The 23,277-nt window shown below is 35.7% G+C and overlaps 1 protein-coding gene across 9 annotated transcripts in view; it reads right to left on the bottom strand.

The window, feature by feature from the left end:
• The window catches only part of LOC105484487 (RAS protein activator like 2), a 378,824-nt gene that overhangs the window by 30,528 nt on the left and 325,019 nt on the right, over positions 1 to 23,277 (bottom strand). For all 9 annotated transcript variants that reach the window (XM_011746151.3, XM_011746150.3, XM_011746152.3 and 6 more), the window contains 6 exons: positions 13,856 to 14,009; positions 11,822 to 11,920; positions 10,230 to 10,784; positions 7,811 to 7,955; positions 1,811 to 1,955; positions 906 to 1,142 (listed from right to left, as the gene is read on the bottom strand). In XM_011746151.3, the coding sequence (XP_011744453.1) occupies positions 906 to 1,142; positions 1,811 to 1,955; positions 7,811 to 7,955; positions 10,230 to 10,784; positions 11,822 to 11,920; positions 13,856 to 14,009 (1,335 nt within the window). The remainder of the gene's footprint in view (positions 1 to 905; positions 1,143 to 1,810; positions 1,956 to 7,810; positions 7,956 to 10,229; positions 10,785 to 11,821; positions 11,921 to 13,855; positions 14,010 to 23,277) is intronic.

The raw sequence follows: 23,277 nt of genomic DNA, 5'->3' as shown, positions 1-23,277 counted from the left end.
TCCTAATTTTCTTTTGAAAAATTTTAAACCTACAGAAAAGTTGAAAGAATATACAATGAATACCCATATGCCTTTCATCTACATTAACCAACTGTTATTTTTGCCAAGTTTGCTTTCACACCCTCTCTTTCTATACAGATTTTTTTTTTTTTCCTTTCTGGAACCATTTTAAACCAAGTTGCAGACATCACCTCTAAATAGTTTAGTGTCCATTTCTTCAGAATAAGGAATATCTCTTACATAAACCAATGCCATTATCACATTAAAACTTTTAAAAACACTATTCACGAATTATCTTATCTACAGTCTATATTTAAATTCCACCCATTGCCCCCAAAAGGACATATATTTTTTCCAACTTAAGATCCAAATAAGTTTCAAGTACTGCATTTGATCTCTTTTAATCTAGAACAGCCCCCCTCCATCTTTTGCATTTTTCATAAAATTGTCTTTTTTGAAGTGGTCAGGATAATTGTCTTAAGACAATGTAACCACATAATTTGTCTTTTCTTCCCAACTTTTTTTATAGTTAGATTTTTGTATATTCATATTGCTGGGGTAACAGTATACATACCACTTTTTATTCTGCCCTTTTTTTCCCTACTAAAGCATTTTTATCAGCACTTTTAATTTAATTTTCTCTTAATGCTCTATATTATTGGATAGTCTTTGTAAGCAGCTTGTAGTACCTGCAAATATTCCATTGAATGCATGTATCATAGGTTACTTAACCACTCCTCTACGAAGTGATTATTTAACTTGTTTCCAATTTTTTGCTATATTTATTAATATCACAGTGAAAATCTGGTAACATGAGTGATGAGGTTCCCAACCCTCATCCAAATTTTAGGCCTTGAGTATTTTTTAAGCTGTGTTTTTAAAGTGGTTACAATAGTATCACCTACTTGGCAAAGTTGGCCAGGTTCTGAATGACCTTGGCAATAAGAGTTAGAGTCCGAGATGTGCGGTCATCAGGATACTCCTGCATAAGGTTGAAAAGACTGGGAGACATAATGGCTGGACACAAAAAACGGAGAAATAATGAGGCACTGATGAGCCTCTCGCTGATGTCTTGCTTGCCACGGTTCAGGCACTGCTGCTTCCATGATGCAAACACTTCTTTCAACTCACGAGGGAAAACACTAGGGAAGGAAAAAAGTACCAAAACCTCTAAACACAGTACCAGAACCCAAAGCACAAGTGATTCCACCCTGATCCAACATATCTCTGCTTAAGAGTCAGGCTGTGAGGAGGACCTAGTAGAAATTCTGGGATGAGGTTTTACCTGATTCATGGCTGAGAGGCGGTGGAAAAATTCACAGAGGCCAGATGGAGACTGGAAACCCAAGGCTACAAAACTCTGGATTAGTTTAAATTTAGTTTTGCAAAGTGGGAAAATGGCATGAGGCTCCTGACTAAACCATCTGGTTTAGTATAACTCACCATAGTCTCTCTAAAGACTGTTCATCAAAAATCTTCCAAAGTTTCACCAATTGCTAGAGTTAGTGCAATGATCAAAATTCATGAACACATCTGTTCAACACTAGTAAATATTTTAGAAATAAAAAGAAATACTTTTGATATTAGAGGCTATAGTACTAATATTCTGGGGAGAGATTATATTTATGTAGATAGCCAGTTAAAAAGTACTTCTGCTTACAATGGAGATTTCAATTTTAGATGGGACTGTATTCGGGAAACTTTCAATTTCTCTCCAAGACCCTCCCCTTTGGTTGTAAAATAATTGTTAACATTGTGATGACTTTTACATGAAAAGATGTTCCACAGGCAGAGGATGAGATAAGCTCACCAGTAAGAGTTGATGATCTTGCAGAAAGCCAGCTCACAGCACATTTTCAGGTTGCTCTGATGGTCTATCAGTTCACTAGATGAACATTTGCTGGGATCCACTTCACAGTTCTCATCTGACTCATACAAAGCTTTGATAAACTCCCCTATTAGAAGAGAGAAGATGAAAATATAGCTATAAACAGTGTCTTCCTGAATATAATAAAAGGACTTATGATTTCTGTCCTAAAATGTATAATGGGGAATTCTTTTCTAGATCTGACAGGGAGGGCACAAAAGATGGCCCATGAAGCCTCATTGCTTTGGAACCCAAGAGTTGTCACATCCTACATACCATGTTTATTTTTCTTATCCTGGAAGTGGAATAACAGCAATCACTAACATCATCATCATAGTATTTATAAAAATGGTAATGATACTACTTAAAAAATGTATTAAACTAAATATATGTTTAATTAGTCATAAACTCATTATTTGTTTTAAGGCTCACTCTACTTAGGGGACTATTATTGTTATTGCAGAAGAACAAATGACCCAAGCTTGATTGAATAGTCCACTGAAGGTTTTAAGTGCTAATGTTGGTGCCAAATACAGATGCAAGTAAGGTTCTCTATGCTTACCTCTTGTAACGGAGACAGTCATTCAACACTGCACAATATTACAGCAGATCTCCTTACATAATCTGTATATGCTTTTCCATATAAATTTAGTTTAGAAGCCCTGTTCATATGGCCTATGTTCTAGAAAGATACACCCACTATTCCCTGAAAGAACAAATTCCTACCTTACCTGTTTATCCTCTAGTACACACCATAGCTTGTATATCTTCGACTACTTCGTATTTCATATTGTTTGTGTTTGTTTCATTTCTAGGATGAATACCTTTGGAGATTAGGTACTAGGTTTTATTCATGTTCAAATCTTGACTCTTCTGAATAGCTCCCAAAATGTTACAGGTGCTCAATAAATATTTATCAGAGATGGCAGTATGTATTCTTGGTTTTTTATAGGTCTTTATGAAAGAGGAGTGGATCTTTCAAAGATTCTCCTAAATATGCGTTTATTACTTGAGGTTCAGGCTAGTTATAACAGACTTCATGAAAGTGAACAATAATGCCTGCAAAACTAAGTAGCAGCAGCAGCAGCAGAAAGAGCATTTCTATCAAAGCAGTTAGTTTTTAGATAAATGAAAGCTTTTAAAAATACCTGTGACAGGGGATGAGAAGTGATAATTTTGAGGAAAAATGCTTAGAGAACAGGAAACAATGTGGTATACAGAAAGGAAAGTGGTGCACAGAAAAATTAAAGGCACTGAGGTCAGACACACTGACTGTGGGCCTTGGAAAAGTCACTTAATTAGTCTGAGTTTCAGCTGTCTTATTTGTAAAACAGTGTTAATAGTAAACACCCTGCAGAGCTGTGGTGAAGAACAGACATAATGCATGGAAAGCATGTAATATGGCACCTGGCTCTTAGTAGGAGCACCATACAAAAAGTATTTTAATGTAAAAATCATGCAACTTTTGAATAATTTTTTGTCAAGTGAAATGGCCAAAACTAATAAGAGGCTTTTAAAAATGTTACCAATTCTCACAAGATATGTATTCAATATGTTCTCTATGTCTCCTGAGCTATGTTTCCACAAATGAACTTCATTTAAAGAGTACCTAAATTTAAAACTAAGAAATCAGTGTCAAATATCCCATGTAAAAACTGGCCAAACTCTACACCTGTATCCTAAATATTCTGTTTAGTGACTTCTTTTAGGTTATATGTATTCAAGGGAAAAAATACTAATATTAATAAAAAACATGAATATTAACAATATTTTTAATTCTTCAAGAAAAGCGCCAGATAGATAACTCCAGGGACCAGAAGTAAATTAATTGTCTATAGTACCAGCATAAAAAGTTTTTGTCCCTGATTATTACATATTTAAAATGCTCCAAAATAGAAAAATAATACTTTAACTGTTGAAACAATAACCAGTGTTTGAACATGTAGAATGTACCATATTGAAAGGAGAGGCTTTTATTGATTTGTAACTAGAAGGTGCTTAACTGATCAAAATTACCAAGAGAGATTAAAAAACCCACTTGTTTGCTTTCTTGCATTTGAAAAAAACCAGAGCCAAAGGGGGTGCTCGTTATGTTGTTTACATGTTAAGTTTGTGCCCAGAATGTTCTATGATGTATTTTCTATGTAAATCATTAAGTCATTATTATCTAGCATAAAAATTACACATGTAGGAATAAGTCAACAAGGATGGACATATTACTGCTGAAAGGAATTTGCCTCCATTGCTAAAAGTGGAAATCAGGTCTTCTCAGGGCTTTCTTTTGTATATCTCACAGATAGTATTTCCTGTGTGTCACAGGATACCAAGGTGCAATCTGATTTCAAATGGAAAGGTAAAATAGGATAACAGATGGAAGATTTAAGTCTAAACAATGCAGAGTCTGTGCAGAAAGAGTAACGCTTTAATTAAGATAAGGACTGGCTAAGAAGCAGACAGATATTGTACAATATTACTGGCACCTTTTAAAATCAATTCTCTCTGAAAATTCTTCAAGCAGTCTAGAAACAGCATCTGTTTTCTGCCCAAAGTATATGAAATATAGCAAAACTTTAATGAGAAGACAATACAGCCCCTGTCCTGAAGAAGCTTACCAATTAATTCTGTTTATGCTCTTAGAAGCAGCAGCCATTTTTACTACTGTGGCCCTTGCTCTTGGATTATAAATATTATTACAGAGATTTCTGAGGGGTTACTTGAATTTCTTCCCATATCCACTGAATTAATTTTCATGCCTCATTGAGCCCATCGGCCATTTAATCATTCACTGTCCTATCAAAGGACTGGTACCCACTTTTCATTTTGGAAATTATTTCATTCAGAAATCCTGTTTAGCAGACTGAATTTTCAAATACGAATATTTGATTTCAAAGAAGCAGGTAGTCAATAAATATTCACTCCTATCTCCATAGGATGGAGAATACGGTTTGAGATGCTTTTTTGTTTTTTGGTGGACTTTTATAACAAAACACAAATCATTAAAGCAAATCATGAGATATAATTTATGACTGTAATAAGCTCTTTATGTAAATGACACTATAAACTTCTTTGTACTTTTCTTAAGCTCTTTATACCATTCTTAATGTCTATATGATTAGAGAAAAAATATGACGATAAACAGGAAGACAAAAAATCTACTTCAGAGCAGAAACTAATTGTAGTAGCTACTATAATGTGTCTGCTTCATGTAAACACACTGATCCTGTTTCTTGAATGGCGACTCACTCTATTCCTTACAGCCTGGCTCCTCTCCTCCTGAAACCAGTGTGAGCGACCAGCAGTGATATTTAAAGTGCCAAATGCAATATCCATTCTTTTTCTTTACCTTCCATAATTTTCTATTGATGCTTTCTTCTCTATTGGTGTCTAGGACTCAGTATTTTCCTGTTTTCTTTCTTTTTGGATGCTCTCTCTTTCTCTGATCACTTCTCTGATTCCTCTTCTTCATTCTACACCATAAACCCAGGTGCACTCTAAGATCTATCCTTGGCCCGGTTCTCTTCCTGCTCTGGTAATCTTGCAGCTTCATTTAACCTCTCCACGTCCGTAAATTAGTCTCAAATTTCCAACAGCCAGCTAGACAGGTATCTTAGATTTCCTATCTAAAACCCCTGAGATTTCCTACTAGAACTTCAAATTGAATATATATGTAATTTCCCCTGTTTCACGCCTACTACTTCTGTGGTTTCTATTCCTGTTAAGAATCTCGTCATCCCCCTAGTCACTCACAAAACCCCACAATTCTCTGTAATATTTGTTCCCTCCTTCCTTCCTACAAACTGAAAAATTTGCCAAGTTCCATCAGTTCAACCTTACTATTTCTCATATCCATCTTCTTCTCTATTCTTACTTGCATGATTACCCTCATTCAGAGTCTCATTCTTTCTTATTACAATGGCTTTTTTTTTTTTTTTTTTTTGAGAAGGAGTTTTGCTCTTGTCTCCCAGGCTGGAGTGCAATGGCATAATCTTGGCTTACGGCAACCTCCACCTCTCTGGTTCAAGCAATTCTTCTGCCTCAGCCTCTTTAGTAGTTGGAATTATAGGTGCCCACCACCATGCCTGGCTAATTTTTGTATTTTTAGTAGAGATGGGGTTTCAGCATGTTGGCCAGGCTGGTCTCGAACTCCTGACCTTGGGTGATCCGCCTACCTTGGCCTCCTAAAGTGTTGGGATTACAAGCGTGAGCCACCGCACCCAGCCTACAATGGCTTCTTAATTGATTGGCTTTCAGTAGGCTTTCTTCACCTTTTTTTTAAAGACAAGGTCTTTCTCTGTCACCCAGGCTGGAGGGCAGTGATGTGAACATAGCTCACTGCAGCCTCGAACTCCTGGGCTCAAGCAATCCTCTTACCTCGGCCTCCCAAGTAGCTGGGACTACAGACGTGAGCCACCATGCCTGGATACAACTCGTCTTAGTCTGCTAAGTTAATTCCACTGAAAACACCCTGCTCAAAACTTTCAGTGGCTCTCCAATGATTACTGTAAACTTTAAATCTTCACCCAGGCATTTGAGGTATTCACAAACTGGTTCTAATTATTGTTTAATCTTTTTGTTTATTGTTCACATGTTTCTTTCATGTCTTTTTCTAGCTAAATGGTTTTATTCCACACATTCCTGGTTCTGTTCCACCTCTATGTCTTTTTGTTCATGTGTCCTTTTCCCCATGCTACTTCTTATCTTATCTGCTCTTGCTCAATGTCTATTTTTAACCTTTCTATTCTTCAAACTACATACTAACATAAATGCATTTCACACAGAAAGTTTGATAATTCTATCAGCTGGATTCAATTTTTTAAAATTCTTTGCAAGAACACAGAATGTCTCTTTTTGGTACAGAGATATCCCTAATGTTATATCCTTATATTGCAAACTCCTTGAGGGTAAAAATCTCTCCAATCATTCAACATATTTTTACTTTCTACTCTTGATAGTCACACGTGGCTGTTGAGCATTAGAAATGGTTTATGCAAATTAAAATGTGTGATACATGTGAAATACACACTGATTTTCAAAAAGAATAAAAAAGTAAAACACCTAATTAATAACTTTTATTCTTTTAAGCCATTAAATAGTATTTGGATATACTGGGTCAAACGAATTATGTTATCAATTTCACCTGTTTCTCTTCATCCTTTTTAATACTGTGACTACTAGAAAATTTAAAATTACTCAAAAAATAAAAATAAATAAAATTACTCACACATGGGTCATATTATATTTCTATTGGACAGTGCTGCTCAACAGTCTGTGCAGGTAGTGGGGATATGGAGGTGAAACAAAGGGCTAGTTTCTTCAAGGAACTCACATCTGCTCTATCGGGATGTATATTAAAGTGACCAGCACAGTGCCTTACTCTAGTGGTTAATGCCTCAATTTCACGACCAAATCTGGAACTGCAAGTGTGTAGCCTAGTCAGCAAGAGCTACTGATTGGACAAAAATTAGTTATGTTAAAAATTCTAGAAACCTCAAAGGCAGAAATTTGTGGGGGAGTTGTGGGAAGTGGCAAGACTTTCTTCACTTTTGATTAGAGTTTTGCATGCATGATAACAAATGTCAGGGTAACACTCTCAAGCCTAGGTAATATCATCATCATATAAACACCCAACACTTTGGGGAAAACAGACCATCTCAGATCTATCAATGGACACTGCTGATATTACTGTGCATCCTGGAATCATGAGGCTGGGGACCCGGAGTAGCAGTGTATGCTGACAGGGTTTCTGTTTCTACATTTATTGTTATTTCTCCACTGGTGAGTACTGCAGAGACTTCTTATGGCCACGATTCAAACCTTAACACCTGAGTCAACTAGAACTAAATAACATGCAGAATTTGAGCTCAATTCATTTGTCTCATGGGGGTGAAATAACTTAAAATCGAAAGGTAAAGAAAAGAAAATAGATGTTTTTCTCTTTCATACCCAGTGCGTCATGAAGATACTGTTGTCCCACCAACTTGAGGTATTCCTCAATGGATTTGGTGGCAATAGTGTTCTCTCTGAAGATCAAGACATCATGTTCTCCACAACGATCCACCTCAGACATCACCAAGTCAGTCAGAAAATCCTAGTAGAATAATGTTCAATAAGGCAGAAAGCAACTGAATAAATAATATACATTAGAAGAGACTGCTGAAATATCAGACATCCTGGAAATGTTGCTTTAAAACTAAAGCTATCAGATTCATCTGAAAGGAAAAAAAGCAATCAGGATAAAATCTTAGGTGTTACTACCCCTACATTTAAAATTTCCTCAAAGATTTTCCATTGCACTTTTGATAAAGGCCATAATTCTCAATGTAGTCTACAAGTCCCTATATTTTCTGGTTTCTGTCTACCTTTCAAGACTTGTACCTTTTCTTTTTAGGTCCTTTAATACACCAAGCCCTTTCTAACACACACAATGTTCTCTATTTACCACAAAGCCTTTTTTTTTCCCCCCAAATACTGTTTTCAGTTCTGCTCTGCTCCCACCCTTGCTTCCACCCCTACTATCATGTAGCTCATTCCTGGGATCCTTTGGATTTTAATTCACACATCATTTCCTCAGTGAAGGCGTCCCTGACCAACATTGCCCCTGAACTCCATTAGTGAGCTGCACTTGCTCCATTTCATAGTATCATCTCTCTTTTTATCCTGTGCAGTTCTCACTGTAATCTTATTTATTTCTGTAATTACTTGATTAATATTTATTTTCCCCAGAAAACCAGTTTCTGTTTTTGTTTACCACCATATCTCCAGTACCTAACAGTTTCTGGCATATATTAGGTGTTCAATATATAATAGCTACAAATCGGTCCACAGTGTCAATGTAGAGTCTACTGAACTCATCACTTGAAGTCACTGTCTAGGCTATCTTTCTGTCTGCCCGCCCATCCATCCAACCAGAAGGACAGCATAAGGGGAAATAAAGGTGCAAAGAAACAGCTGCTTCATTCCTCAACAGTCTTAAATAACTTCTTGTAAAGCTCAATACTGGTTGTTCAGTTTGAAATGTGATAACATCGTATATTTTGAATGCTATATAATTATTGGATATTTCAAGGGCTGCAAATGCCAAAATAGGAGGAATATGCTGATTTACTTTTACTTTAAAATTAAGCATTTTAAATGTCAATGGGACTTACTCTGGGGCAGTTTAACAGTATAACAGAGTTGTAGACTCAGGAATCACTATTAAACTTAATGCTAAGAGACAGGAGGAAACTCTTGGGGGTAACGGTAACATTCTGTATCTTGATCATAGTGGTGGTTTCAATGGGTGCAAAATCAGTCAAAGCTTACTGAACTTTTCCACTTTAAATGGGTGTTTATTCTACCTAAAGTGTATGTAAATCAATATTGTTATTTAAAAAAGCCTTACATATATTCTGAACCTTGAGCAACTGAAAAGTAGAAACATATCCATACAATTCAAAATTTCAGTGACACCTCACTCCAAACTTGTAAGTTTTTTAAATGACAGAATGCCCAAGATTATCATTAGTAGATTGAAACACAAAAGTTATAATCCATAGAAGCCAGATAAGAGACTAAATATTGAATATATTGATATATTCTGACATATCAAGAAATAGTACTTTATTTTGTTTGGTTCTAAATACATTATTCTAGCTGTGAATTTCTTTGGATATGAGATGTAATTTTATCATGACCAGTTTGCATACAGTATAATGGTAACTCTTCGTAGTTAAGTGAATATCCTTCATAGGTCAAAGACTCTCTCAACTGATTTTTGTTCTTCCTATAACCAGCACATTTCTCCTTTAAAAAAAAATATTCCCGAGTTTTTACTTCTATCCAACGTGAAGTAAGATAAGTGTATCATGAAACAGCTACCAATTGTATAATATCCCTTGGATTTTTATTCTAAATATAGATTTTAATCCCACAAAGACTCTTGCTAATACCCAATATGCTTCTGGAATACCTCCTTCTGTGCCTAAAGGATAGCGCCATCAGTTAATCTTAAACAAAATACAGTGAGGAAGAAAACCACCATACAACACTCTAGAACTAAATTAAAGGTAAGGAACCTTGAACATGCTGTAGGGTTATCATGCCAATTCTACTATTTATTTTGTCAGACAAGAAAGAGCTGGCTGTGTTATCTATGTTTCATGCAAATGGACTTTAAGTATTTGTTGGTCTCTCCATTTTACTTGTTTAGTTTTCTAATCTTCGTCTTTTCTGGATCTAATAGGTTTTCTTCTTAATTCTTCTTGTTTTTACCAGTAGTAAAGCACATTTCTCTAATTTGGGTTTCTACAGTATCCATTATTTTGGTTTATGAAAGGTAGGGAAGAGATTTCAGGTACTGCAATCCCCCTTTTTTACTTACCTTGGCTCTGCCAGTACTTTGAAGAATGTGCACTAAGGCACAAGCCAACTCCTCTTTATTTCTCACACTAATTACTGGCTCAAGGACAGAACACAGCATGGTGTAGTTGCTGGTGACAAATTCTGCAAATTCTTTATATTGCTCCATAGGCAGAATGGTGATAGTTTGGAAACGTGATTTAATCCGAATAGAAGGTCCTCCTGTCTTTCCTTTGTTGGGTGTAGGTGTACTCACCGGATACCACTTTTCTACAAATTGGCGACCAGTCACACTGGCAGTGGGGATGTTGACTAGCCCTACATAATTATTCTTGTCTTTTTTTTTCTTTTTTTCCACATCCTTGTAAATGTGAACTGTGATACTATGAAGAGGTGGAAGGCTGAAGAATTCAAAATGTTCGCCCCAGAAAATATTGTCTGCTTTGGTCTTGCTGGTTGTACGAGCAAAGAGGGTATCATCAAGGCACAGTTCGCAGAAATATTTCTTTTTAGGGGCAAGGTCCTTGGCTTCAATGATCCATAAACGAAGAACATTTTCAGCTCGCCTGCAATTGTCCTATAAAGAAGCAACAAAGTTGAATTTCAGAGCTGACATTGCAGGAAAAAAAACGTTTTTTTCTTAAGTTGGCAATGTTCATTAGGTACTCTATTAAGGGGAGTCAACAAATAATGAAAGGGATTGCTATCTCATTGCTTAGGTTAACGGCAAGCTCTAAACAAGAATGCATTAGAATCTTGAAGAATTACATATAGTTCATTCTATATATTAGTTCATTACATATAGTTCATTCTATCTTATTTACTTGGGTTAAGAAAATATCATTTTGTAATGGTAAGTTTTCATATAACCAGCTTAATTTCTGCAAATAAAAGAGATAAATTGTTAAGAAGTTTGTATTCTAGTCCCTCTTCTATCATGTACTAGCTTCTGACATGGCTAATTCACCTAACTTTTCAGAGTCCTTTTATCCATGCTGGTAGAACCATGGCCAATAATATCTGCAGTAAGACTATTTTTAGCTTAGAATGATAATACAGTTTGGATATCTGTCCCTGTCCAAATTTTATGTTGAATTGTAATCCCCAATGCTAGAGGTGGGGCTTGGTGGGAGGCGTTTGGATCATGGGGGCAGTTTCCACATGGCTTGGTTCCATCTTCCTGATACTGAGTTCCTGTGAAATCCGGTGGTTTAAAAGTGTGTAGCACCTTCCCCCCAAATCACTCACATACACATTGTCTCTCTCGCCTTGCTCTTGCTTTCACCATGTGATATGCCTGCTCCCCGTCTGCCTTCTGCCATGACTGTAAGCTTCCTGATGACTTCCTAGAGGCTGAGCAGATAACAGCACCATGCTTCCTATAAAGCCAGCAGAACTGTGAGCCAATTAAACTGCTTTTCTTGATAAATTACTCAGTCTCAGATATTTCTCTATAGCAATACAATAATGGCTTACTACAAATGGTGTAACATATAAATGTGCTTTAAAACTCTCAAGCTGTAGACAAATTAAGGTATTACTACCACACTTACCTGCTATTAACTAACTGCTTACAAAGTTATACATTTTTTTGATACTTGAAGCTACTATTACCTTATTAGGTTGAACTGTCCTGCGAAGGTTTTCCATCCACTTATCTCTCTCAGAAGCGGAGTTACAGCTGAAACATTTACTTCCACTTAAGTAGGTAACCTTCAACATAAAAATTAGACATAAGAAAAAGAAAACACTGGATTTCAGGGCTCTATCATTTGGGTTCATAGCATACCTCTAACTCTTAAATGATAAGGTCAAAATGTCCTGGAATTAGGATGGATAGATGGATGGATGGATAGATAAGAAAAACATGGTCTCAGATCCCGAACTACTCATGCTGTGGTTAGAAAAATAACATAATGAGCGACATCCTTACCAATACTAAAAAATTAATATACTAATTTAGTGTTATTGTTAGTCTCGTCCTCTGATGAAAATGTACTAAGAGTCCAATTTTATTGAAAGTAGACAGGCCAAAAGGAATGCAGAGCTGTGAGTTAGACATATGCTATGAACCCAAATCATACCATAAGAAACTAAGATGATCTTTACTAGTTTTTTGATACCTATATCTACCTCTACATCTGCTTTTTGGTTAGGTGGCATCCACATCCATTTCCAGGTATGAGAACAAAGGCCATTTTAAATTCAGCCGAGGAAATTAAAACTGGCCTATGGTTCAGAAAATCAAAATTAAAGGCCTTTTAGGCAATACCTTAAATTACCTGCAAATAAATATGTTCAACTTTTAGTTAATAAAAAATAGGTAATAAAGGATGAGAGTTTCTGAAACAGCTTATCAGATTTCTTGAGACTGTCTTCACTATATCATAGAAGGGTACTAAATGAAATCAAAGTTACTAATATTGAATTACTATCTTTGGAACCCATTTTTCCTCCACTAGGCAACCAGCCTGTTGATTTCTAGTCATTTATTAGGTTAACCTGACCACTATTAACATAGTCCTTTAAAAATGAAATATATTGTTATATACTTAGCACCTAACTCTGGGCTTGGTATACAGCCTAATGTACTGAGTTCCACAAACATGAGAAAGTTCAACTGATTTTTATAAAAAAGAACACCAATAAATGTCCTGCCTAAATTGCTGAAGTTTGCTCACTTATTAACTCAATCTCTGGTCACAACCTAATAAATCCAATCAGATTATATGTTCTGTCCAACACAGCAGCTACTAGCCTCACATGGCTATTCCAGTTGAGATGTGCTGTAAGTGTAAACACACATCAGATTTGAAGACTTAGTTTTAAAAAAAAGGAAACAATTTCTCTGATAGTGAACATGTTGAAATGATAATATTTTGGATATGCATGCAGCTTGTACTATATTTCTTTTGGACAGTGCTGGTCCATCAGAAGAGGAACCAAACATCTTTTGACTTCTACAACATCTAGTATAGGACTCATCTCTAGTCACTTAGTAAGCTCTTATTAATTAATCAAGTCTCAGCCCTAATAATTCTATGTATGTATAAATATATGTATATATAGTTTTTAAATTTTACTTGTAACTGGCCAGTAGTATATATTTGAAAGGGAGAAATTACCTTATGATAGTTGGCAATTTTGTTTATCCAAAAATCAGGCACCTGCAATGTGCTGGGGTCTGGGTTAGGTACAGGGGATTTCAAAAATACATAAGACATTTAGGTCAAAATGTCCTGGATGGATGGATGGATAAATAAGAAAAACATGGTCTCAGATCTTGAACCACTCATGCTGTGGTTAGAAAAATAACATGATGAATGTCATTCTTACCAATACTAAAAATTAATATACTAATGTAATGTTATTGTTAGTCTTGTCCCCGATGAAAATGTACTAAGAATCAAATTTTACTGAAAGGAGACAAAGCCAAAAGGAATGCAAAGCTATCTTCAATAACTTTAGCTGCAAATGTGATTAGATGAATAGATTTCTAACTTTTTCTCTGTAAGTAGATAATTTCTAGCAACTGAAAACCAGTTAATTAAATCATACAACTGCACAGTAATGAAATCGCAAAATTACTAGACAGAAAATCCAATTGTTGTTTAACTATTCTTCCTTTTTTCTACACTTTATTTTTACCTCAAAGCAGAAGTCTTGTCCAAGGATGCTACTATGAAGTGGTTTCACTGATACAGGTTCCCCTCTACCAAGATCTAGACATTCCACTGCGCTGCATGGGCTCAGCAAGGATTCATGGGAACGTGACTCTTTTAGTTTAGGCAGCCCACGAGACCTAAAAGTAGAAAAAGATATTTAAGATAGTGTAACTTGGCCAGCAAGGAAATGAAGGTCTAATGCAACGGAGGATAACAATAAATGTACAAATGCCTAAGGGAAGAAATAAAGGAGGAACAAATTAATAGTTAATCTACAGTTACAGTAATAGCAATCATATTTATGTGGCAAATATATTCTCTCTATAAAACTATGTGAGTACACACACACTTTTTTTCAATATGGCATAAAAACATACTATAATTTTACTAGTCTTAAGTGAGCTTCAAATCCCATTACAGACATTGTTTTTTATTCTCATTCCTACCTTGGAAGATGGAGAGACATACACTCTTTTTTTTTTGAGACGGAGTCTCACTCTGTCGCCCAGGCTGGCGTGCAGTGGCCGGATCTCAGCTCACTGCAAGCTCCGTCTCCCGGGTTTATGCCATTCTCCTGCCTCAGCCTCCCGAGTAGCTGGAACCACAGACGCCCGCCACCTCGCCCGGCTAGTTTTTTGTATTTTTTAGTAGAGACGGGGTTTCACCGGGAGGATGGTCTCGATCTCCTGACCTCGTGATCCACCTGTCTCGGCCTCCCAAAGTGCTGGGATTACAGGCTTGAGCTACCATGCCCGGCCGAAACATATACTCTTTAAGGTTATCTTATATATTCTTTCTTATGCAAAGGTATTGCCAAAAGACAAATTATTTCTTTTTGTTTTTCATGTTATAGCTTTATCCTCTTATATCACTGACAAAATAGTAGTGGCTGAATCTTCATTTTGTTTCTTTCTACTTTGGCAGAACACACACACACACAGAGTCAAAGCTAAGCTTTTTAGCACAAGACCTTGTCTTTCAAAAGTCCTGATTTCCCTCTCAATATAGAATTCTTTTCTGGCAGGCTTTTGGTTCTATACATGCTTTACTGTATAAGTATGAATAAAGAATAAAATGCCTTGAAGAAACCTCCCACCATGGAAAAAAAGGCCCAAATTCTCATCTAGAAGAGAGATCTTTGTCAGCACCGTTCAGTCATCCTGGCTGATTTTGTTTCCTAGTTGTTTATAAGAAGAATGCTAGGAATCATGACTCCTGGCACTACAAGAGCCAGTACTTCACTCACTGCCTTCCTCTTGAAAGAATTAAAGGAGTCAAACATATGAAGTACAATATTCTTGAATGCCTAACTGGATGGCCATGCAGTTTGACTCAATAATTATAGTATCTGTTGCAGGAAACACCCAGAGTTACATACATATATTTCAAGCAGAAGTACTTAGTAATAAGGATAAAAAGAAATGCCTTGTGTAAAGACAATCGTTTTTATAAAACACAGTAAATAAGCAGCTTCATTAAATTCCTTGAAATAACTACATTAACACTAAAAGGAACTTAAATATTTAATGTCAGAATAGCTTTTGGTTAAATTACAAAGTAAAAAGATATAAGAAACTAGCACTAAGGCTGCTTTCTCCTTTCTACCTTTATTCTAACATTGTTTAATCAAATTTCATAAAATAAGAAAAATCTTAAGCTTACAAGGATTTTAGTTCTTCTTTCCACACACACACAAAAATAAGCCACCATTTAAAGTTTAGGCTGCAAAACATGTGTTCTGATATTTAGTAATTTTTAAAGTAAAAAAGTCAACATTTACATTTCTTGTTGATAGTACAAAGTATGCGCAAAAGGGACAAATGCTACCTAATGTTTTGTATTTTAAAATGACAATGTTTATTTTTCTGATATTGGTCAAGAACAAAAAATTAAAATATTTAAAAATAAAAAAACAAAAAAATTACAGTGTAAGCTCCATATTTATTTCCCTTTGTTCTATGTATAAGACAATGACATGTTATGTACTGCAAATATAGTACCTCAACTATAAATAATTAAATGTTAGAAAGATTATACTTTAATTATCATATAATCTTTCCCAATATGCTATATGGGAAGCCTGATTCAGGAAACTGGACACTGCAATCTTTCTTAAACAAAACAACAATTCTAGTCCATTTTTCCCAGGAGGAGTTGCTGGACGGAAAAACCCTCTCATGCTCTGGGGTGAGCATTTCAACAGGAAAGATTAAGGCATGTTTAAAACAGAAGGAGGTATGACAAAGGCTTACTTTTATTTTTTAAATTCTCTAGGAAAAATTTCTAAAGCATAAATTAATTTTATTTCAAACAAAATAAATGTCTACCTACATGAAGCAATGGTAGAGCCACCTGGCAGTGCAACCCCAAATCATAGCGATGCCACATGTCCCGGTATAGCAAGTCACTTTCTGAGCTATATGTCAGAAAACAATTCTCTGTTTAGAAGATGAGAACAAACAGAAGATGGCTTCTTTGTTGCCTTTGGTTACTGATAACATCTTTGAATAAATGTTTTCCAGGTGTTATTTCAAGCCTTCCATAGAAGCAGAAGAGAAACACAAACAACAGATCAAGACTTCATCTATCCAATTTGTAGGATAGGTAATATTCCTTCAGGCTGCACCTAGCCCCTCAGGTAACAAATAAGGCACCTGGGCTCTAGGCTGGGCCTGTTGCCATGGTGCTACACGTATAAGGAGATTAGAGCTGGAAGGCACCAAGGAGAAACTATGTTGAATAACGCAAGGGGCATGCTCTGCAAACGTGGCAAAGTTGACTACTTTAAGACAGGAAGGAATGGTGAGGCTTCTATCCATTTCTATGAACAAGTTCACAGTAAAAGGCAATAGAAAAGAGATGAGGCCAACTCTAGGAGTGGAAGATAATCTCTTATTAAAACCTCTACTAGGTGGCTCACGCCTGTAATCCCAGCACTTTGGGAGGCCGAGGTGGGCAGACCACTTGAGCTTAGGAATTCAAGATCAGCCTGGGCAACAAGGTGAAACTCCATCTCTACCAAAAATACAAAATAAATAAAAAATAAAAAGTAAAACCTCTGCTAGGAACTAACCTGAGAAACTTTAGCTTGCTTCATATACAATTCCCACGCCTTTACCAGAAGCTATTTCCTATATCTCATCTTGCAAGTACAAAGCTTTCTCTCACATGTGTTCTGTTTCCTTTACAGTGCCTACTGGTGGTTTAATGTTTCTAGGTATTATTTTACTGAAACTTACCTGGGTTATATATATTTTTTTCTTTTAGAGAAAGATGGTGAAAACTATTTTTTTTTCACTGCATTTCCAGTGCTGAACAAGTTTCATTTTTATACTTAGGTCTAACTTCAAATGTAGCCATAAGAGGATTTAAAACTAAGCCACTTGGAACTATAACTCCAAACTCCTCCTAGTTACCAAAATTTCAATTAATACATAGTTCAGAATCTCATATTTTTTAGCATTTTTATGTGTGTGTACTGAATTGAAAACCAAAGTTGCTAATATGTTCAACATTATTACTGAATAAATAAGCAAGCCCTCCCTGTATTGGGAAGAAAGTGTCTCCGAGAAGACAGAAGTAATTCCCAGAGAAGCATAGTAAACAGGAAGATCAAACAGCCTGGGAATGGCTTGGGACAGGGGAGGCATTATTTATACAAATATTTCAATATAATAGCATTAGTAACCCCAAGTTTCTTCTAATTCATGTTTACCTCCTCCTGAATTGGTTTTTCTTAGATCTACTAACTACAGAGTTTTAGTAGTCCTGTGTGGCACCAGAGTTTACTCCTCTAATGGAAAGCAGAATGTGGATTTATTGGGAGAATAATGAGTTTAAAATAACGATTCCCAGTCCAATCTGACAATGGCTTTCATCAAAAAATCTAACCCATCCTTGAAAGTGGACTTTGTGAATCCCTTGACTACGGGCCAGGTTCTCTCCCTGACTATTTTCCATACTGCCCCATCATCCCAAACACCATGTAAGAATAATTCATGTATTGATTTAAATGAAAAAACTGCTTCCCAGAGGCAGTTTTACTTCTAATTAAGGAACACCATATTCTTTATATTCTTATCTTAAAGTGAGCAGACAATCTTGATTTGTGTGTAAACTTCAAGACCTCTAGCAATGTGATAGGTAATGGTTAAAATCTAATTGCTTTGCTGATGAAAATTACCTGCTGCTTCTGACTTATTTAAGAAATAAACTACAAGGCAGGTGAGGCTTTCTATTACTCACTAAAGTGAATGAGTATTATACTGCTTGAATCCTTACCACTACACGAATCAGTCTTAAAAGATAAAAGTGAAGGGCTGGGAGATGGGGAGCCAACATACACATAACAGCAAATACACTGGTGAAGAAAACGGGAATAAAATAACACTGATTAGTGCAATTTTAAGTAAAACACAGCTGGATTTTCTCAGCTTAACTGGCCAATTTTTCAAAATGCCACATTTCCCCCACAGCTCCAATGAGGCTTGGTGGTGCTAGCTCAATCTGCCACATGTTTACAGATTTAGTTCCAAATTTAGGAATTGGGAAACTTTTAATTAAAAATGCTTATTGCCACATAAAATCCTGGACTCCAGTGCAGGTGAGTTTCTGCTTGGCTTGGCAGTTATGATTCCAGACTGCTTCAGTGAATTCCTGATGAGACAGCTCAGCCAGTAAGCTGGGTGCAGCAACATACTGTTGTATTTATCAGTATGCATTTCTAAGGCACTCACCTTGTTTGAAAATGTCCTAGGTAGTAATTAACAAAATTGGGTATCCTAATACTCTATCAGCAAGTTTATATAGTGTCTAATCAGTTTTTTAAAAATTGAATTTGAGCTTTCACTTTGGGAAAAATGTAGCTTTACCTGCTCCCTGGATTTTATTATTTTCCAATTAAGTATTTTGTGAAAATATTCAACTGATATTTGCCATTTGAAAGTGCAGATCCTTTCTTGTATCATAATTTTAAAGGTTTCCCTCCCTGGATTAAAAAAAAAGAAATTAGAACTCATTTACCAGAGCTCTACTTATGTGCAAAGACTTGTTCGCTCTGAGGATCCTGACAGCACCGGCTGAACTGGTTTACCTGCTGTAGTTAAAGCCAGTAGTCTCTACTGCTTATATTACTCACTGATTTTTATGTTAGCTTAAAAATACACACCACACCATTCACGCTAGAAAGCTATTTATGGAAACATAACATATAGGTCCTACTTCTCCCTGCTCTCAACCTCTAGGACAGGATGGTCTAATGGGACCAGCTGGTAATGATGAAGAAGGATGTCAGCCTGAGTTGTCACTCAGAATGAGAAACTCATGGTAAAGAAATGTATCAGCATAGACAAAAATATCCTTACTTACTTTGTACTTGTTACATATACATGTAGATATACAGTGAAGGTGGATACAGAAGGAAGACTAGATTATAAACATTAAGACATGTTCTAGGGAGTAGAAAATCCAACTTGCCTCCAAGATGATAGACACTAGGGAATAATTCCTTTACAGAAACTATACCATGTTATAACACATCTTTTTGTCCTTAAATTGCAAATGTAATATAATCTACTAGTACCTATTAAACAAATTCAATATAAACACAACTATATTGAATTTTAAAAAACAGAAACTAAACCAAACCAAACCAAACTTGTAATCCAACTCAAGTAACATACCAGTAACAGTGGACAGACTATAGCTTTTATTTCCTTATTTCTGATTTCAGTTGCCAGACTTTTAGTCTCATAATTGCCATAAAAGTAATGGGTAAAAGAAGGATAAGAGAGGAAAAAAACTGGTGAAGTTCAATAACATTGACTTTTTTTTTTTTTGAGACATAGTCTCACTCTTGTCGTCCAGGCTAGAGTACAGTGGTGCAATCTCAGCTCACTGCAACTTCCGCCTCCTGGGTTCAAGTGATCTTCGTGCCTCAACTTCCCAAGTAGTTGGGATTACAGACGTGCACCACCTCTCCCAGCTAACTTTTGTATTTTTAGTAGAGACGGGGTTTTACCATGTTGGCCAGGCTGGTCTCGAACTCCTGACCTCAGGTGATCCTCCTGCCTCAGCCTTCCAAAGTGCTGGGATTACAGGTGTGAGCCAACATGCTTGGCAACATTGACTTTTTAATAATTCCTAAACTTGTAAATGACTTGCTTTCCCATTAGTTTCTCATTTGGTTGTATACATGAATATATGTAAGAATCCATCAATCTAACCAATAATTAAGTGGTGTGCATTATGGGTCAGGCACTATACTAGAGGTAGATGCAAGGAATACAAAGGTGAAGACTTAAAGCATGGTCTGTGTACTCACACACAATTTATAATCTAGTGAGTTAACAATCCATTATAATACAATGTGACAAGACTTATGAAAAAGGATGCCAAAAAAGGCTCTATGAGCACTAAGTAGAGGATTTTAAGGTGGGGGTGGTTCAGAGAAGACTTCTTGGAGAAAACAGTAACATAAAGTTGTAACCATCTTCATGGGGAGGGGATGAATTTCATTATATGCAGGTGTGGAGATCTAGAGACAACGCATAGCATGTGAAAAGGCCTGTATGAGAGTATGCAAGGCTGTGGTGTTCAGACAGTGAAAGAAATTCAGCAGCGTGGTTCTACTATAGTATGGATGTTAGAAGGAGGAGGCTGGGGTGTTGCAGTGGGTGAGGCCTGGTGAATAATGAGGTTTGAGAGAGATCACAGACTTGTAGTCATGTGTGGGTATTTAAATTTGATCACAATACCAGTAGATGTACATCGGAAGGCTTTAGGTGGTAGAGGGGGAATTACATGGTAAGATGTGTGTCTCAGTAAAACTACCTTGGCTAAGGAGTGGAGAAAGAAAGGAGTACACAGAGAGTGGAGAGAAAAGAAATGAAAGACCTGGAAACCAGTTCATTGATTATGGTAGTAATCTGAGTAAAGATAATGAATTAGACTAACAGATATGGGGACGAAGTAGATGGCACAGAGAGAGATTTAAGAGGTAAATAGGCTTTGATGACTGGAATGCTAGAGGAACTGGGGAGAGGGTAGAGTCCAGGACAACTGCTCATTTCCAGCTTGAAATACTGGGTGAAAGACGATGTCCTTCACAGGGATAGGAAAGAGGAGGCAATGCTGGTTGAGATGACAGTACAAATAAAATCAAGTTTTATACAAGTTGAGTATGAGGTTCCTGTGGGGGTAGATGTGAACGTGAAACAGAACACACATATTGAGAAGACAACCTAAAAACATAACCTGAGGCATGTTAACATTTAAAGCTACAAAACTGACAAAAGACACTGAAGAATTTGAGAGAGAAGAAAAACCACATGACAGAAGGCCCGGAAAGAGGGGTCTCAAGAAAGGTGGCCACTGAATTTGAGAATTGAATTTAGAGGTAATTGGAGATGCTGGCAAGAGCAGTTTCAGAAAAGAGGACAAAAATGAGATTTCAGTGGGTTGAGAAAATGAATGAAATATGAGGAAGTGAAGATTAACTCCACAAGTCTGATTGTAAAGGGGTGACAACAGTAAAATAAGTAGAGGGAGACATGGGTTTGAAACAGTTTTTTAAAAAAATTAATCATCTTTTAATTTTTCTCCTTAAACAATAAGTGATAAATACTCTTGGCAAAAAATTCCAGGAGTTCAGAAGGATAGAAGGTAAATAATAAAAAAAGGGTACCTCCCACAACCTCCTATAGAAAGGAGGCCATTAACAGTTTTTGTGAACCCAGAAATATTTTATACAAAGGTACCCATATATGTATATAATTATATAAATATATGTAATACATATTACATATATTTATATAACAATATATTTGTATGTATTTATAATTATATAAATATATGTAATACATATTACATATATTTATATAACAATATATTTGTATGTATTTAAAAATATATATTTAAATATAAACATATATCTATATATACATATTCATTTACATAAATGGGATGGTACAATACTGTTTTTAAGAGAATATTCTGGACTTCTATCCATATTGGAACATACAGATATACTTTGTCTCTTTGTAATGACCACATAGTATTCCTTTACATGAACTTGTAATAATTTACAGTCCTTGACGACCATCTAAGTTTCCTTTTTTTGTGATTAGCAACAAAATTCAGAATATCTTAGTACATATTATCTTCATGCACATGTGCATATATTCATACTTTGAATTCTCAGATGTGAAATTGCTAGATCCAAGGGCATATGCATTTAAATTTCTGATACAGCTCAATTACCCTCCATAAACACAACACCAATTTAAGTGTCTATCAGCAGTGCATGTTTCTACATGCTATCTTCAACATGAGATGTGGCTGAACTTCAAAATCTCTTGCCTGTATAATTAGTAAAAAATGGTATTTGATTATGGGTTTAGTGTGCATTTCTTTAATTATGAGATTGAGGACATTTGTACATGTTTATTGGCAATCTCAGTTCCCTTTTCTGTGAATTATAAACTGCTATTCCATGTTCTTAAACCATTTTCCTAATTGTTAAAATTAACTGATATGTAAACACTCTGTATATTAAGTAAATTAGTTCTTTTTCTGTCATATTTATAATTATTTCCCCCCAGTTTATGTTGACAAAGAGTTTTTAAATTCCAAGGTCATAAGAAATAAGCTATATTTTCTTTTAGAGTTTCAAAGTTTTCATTCAATCCATTTGGATTTTTTGGCAGAGGAGGAGAGATAAAAAGAGTACAGTAAGGAGTCAGCTTTATATTTTTCCAAATTGCAAAAATATGATCATAAATTGGCTCAATTATTACTGTACAGTATTCTGCTGGTATAAGAGGGGTGTGTGTGTGTTTGCGCGCGTGTATGTGTGTGTAATTTTTTGCCTTTGTTTTTCCCTTCTTTCTTATTTTGTCAGCAAGTTAGGATTCCTATCAACACACACAACAAAGAGTATAATAGAAAAAAACACTCAAACTGAAGCCAAAAGCCCTACATATTCACATCAGCTCGAACCACTTATTAGCTATGTGACATACAGTAAATAATTTATTCTTTCTGAACCTTAGTTACCTCATTTAAGATATGTGTAGATAATGTGGATAATGATTTTTCTTCTTATATCTCACACAGTTGTGAGAATCAAATGCAGTAATCTATAATTTCACATCTATTTCATAAACTGCAGTACAATACAAATGTGAAGAAGTATGATTATAGACATAGACTTTTCTTGCAGTGATATGATATGCATTAGTTCATTTTATGTAAATTATTCATCTGGTTGAGATCAGGAAAGCTATTCTTGAATACACTCTTCACTGGAAGAATACAAAGATGGAGTAAATGTATAGAAATATTTTTTTCTATTAAGATAAAGCATTCTAATGAATTTAAAATGCTATCATGATGCAATTAGAAACT

This window comes from Macaca nemestrina, chromosome 1 (assembly GCF_043159975.1).
Source record: "Macaca nemestrina isolate mMacNem1 chromosome 1, mMacNem.hap1, whole genome shotgun sequence".
Classification (NCBI taxonomy): domain Eukaryota; kingdom Metazoa; phylum Chordata; class Mammalia; order Primates; family Cercopithecidae; genus Macaca; species Macaca nemestrina.
Note: the sequence above shows the minus strand (reverse complement) of the source record. Positions and strands in the feature narration are given on the sequence as shown.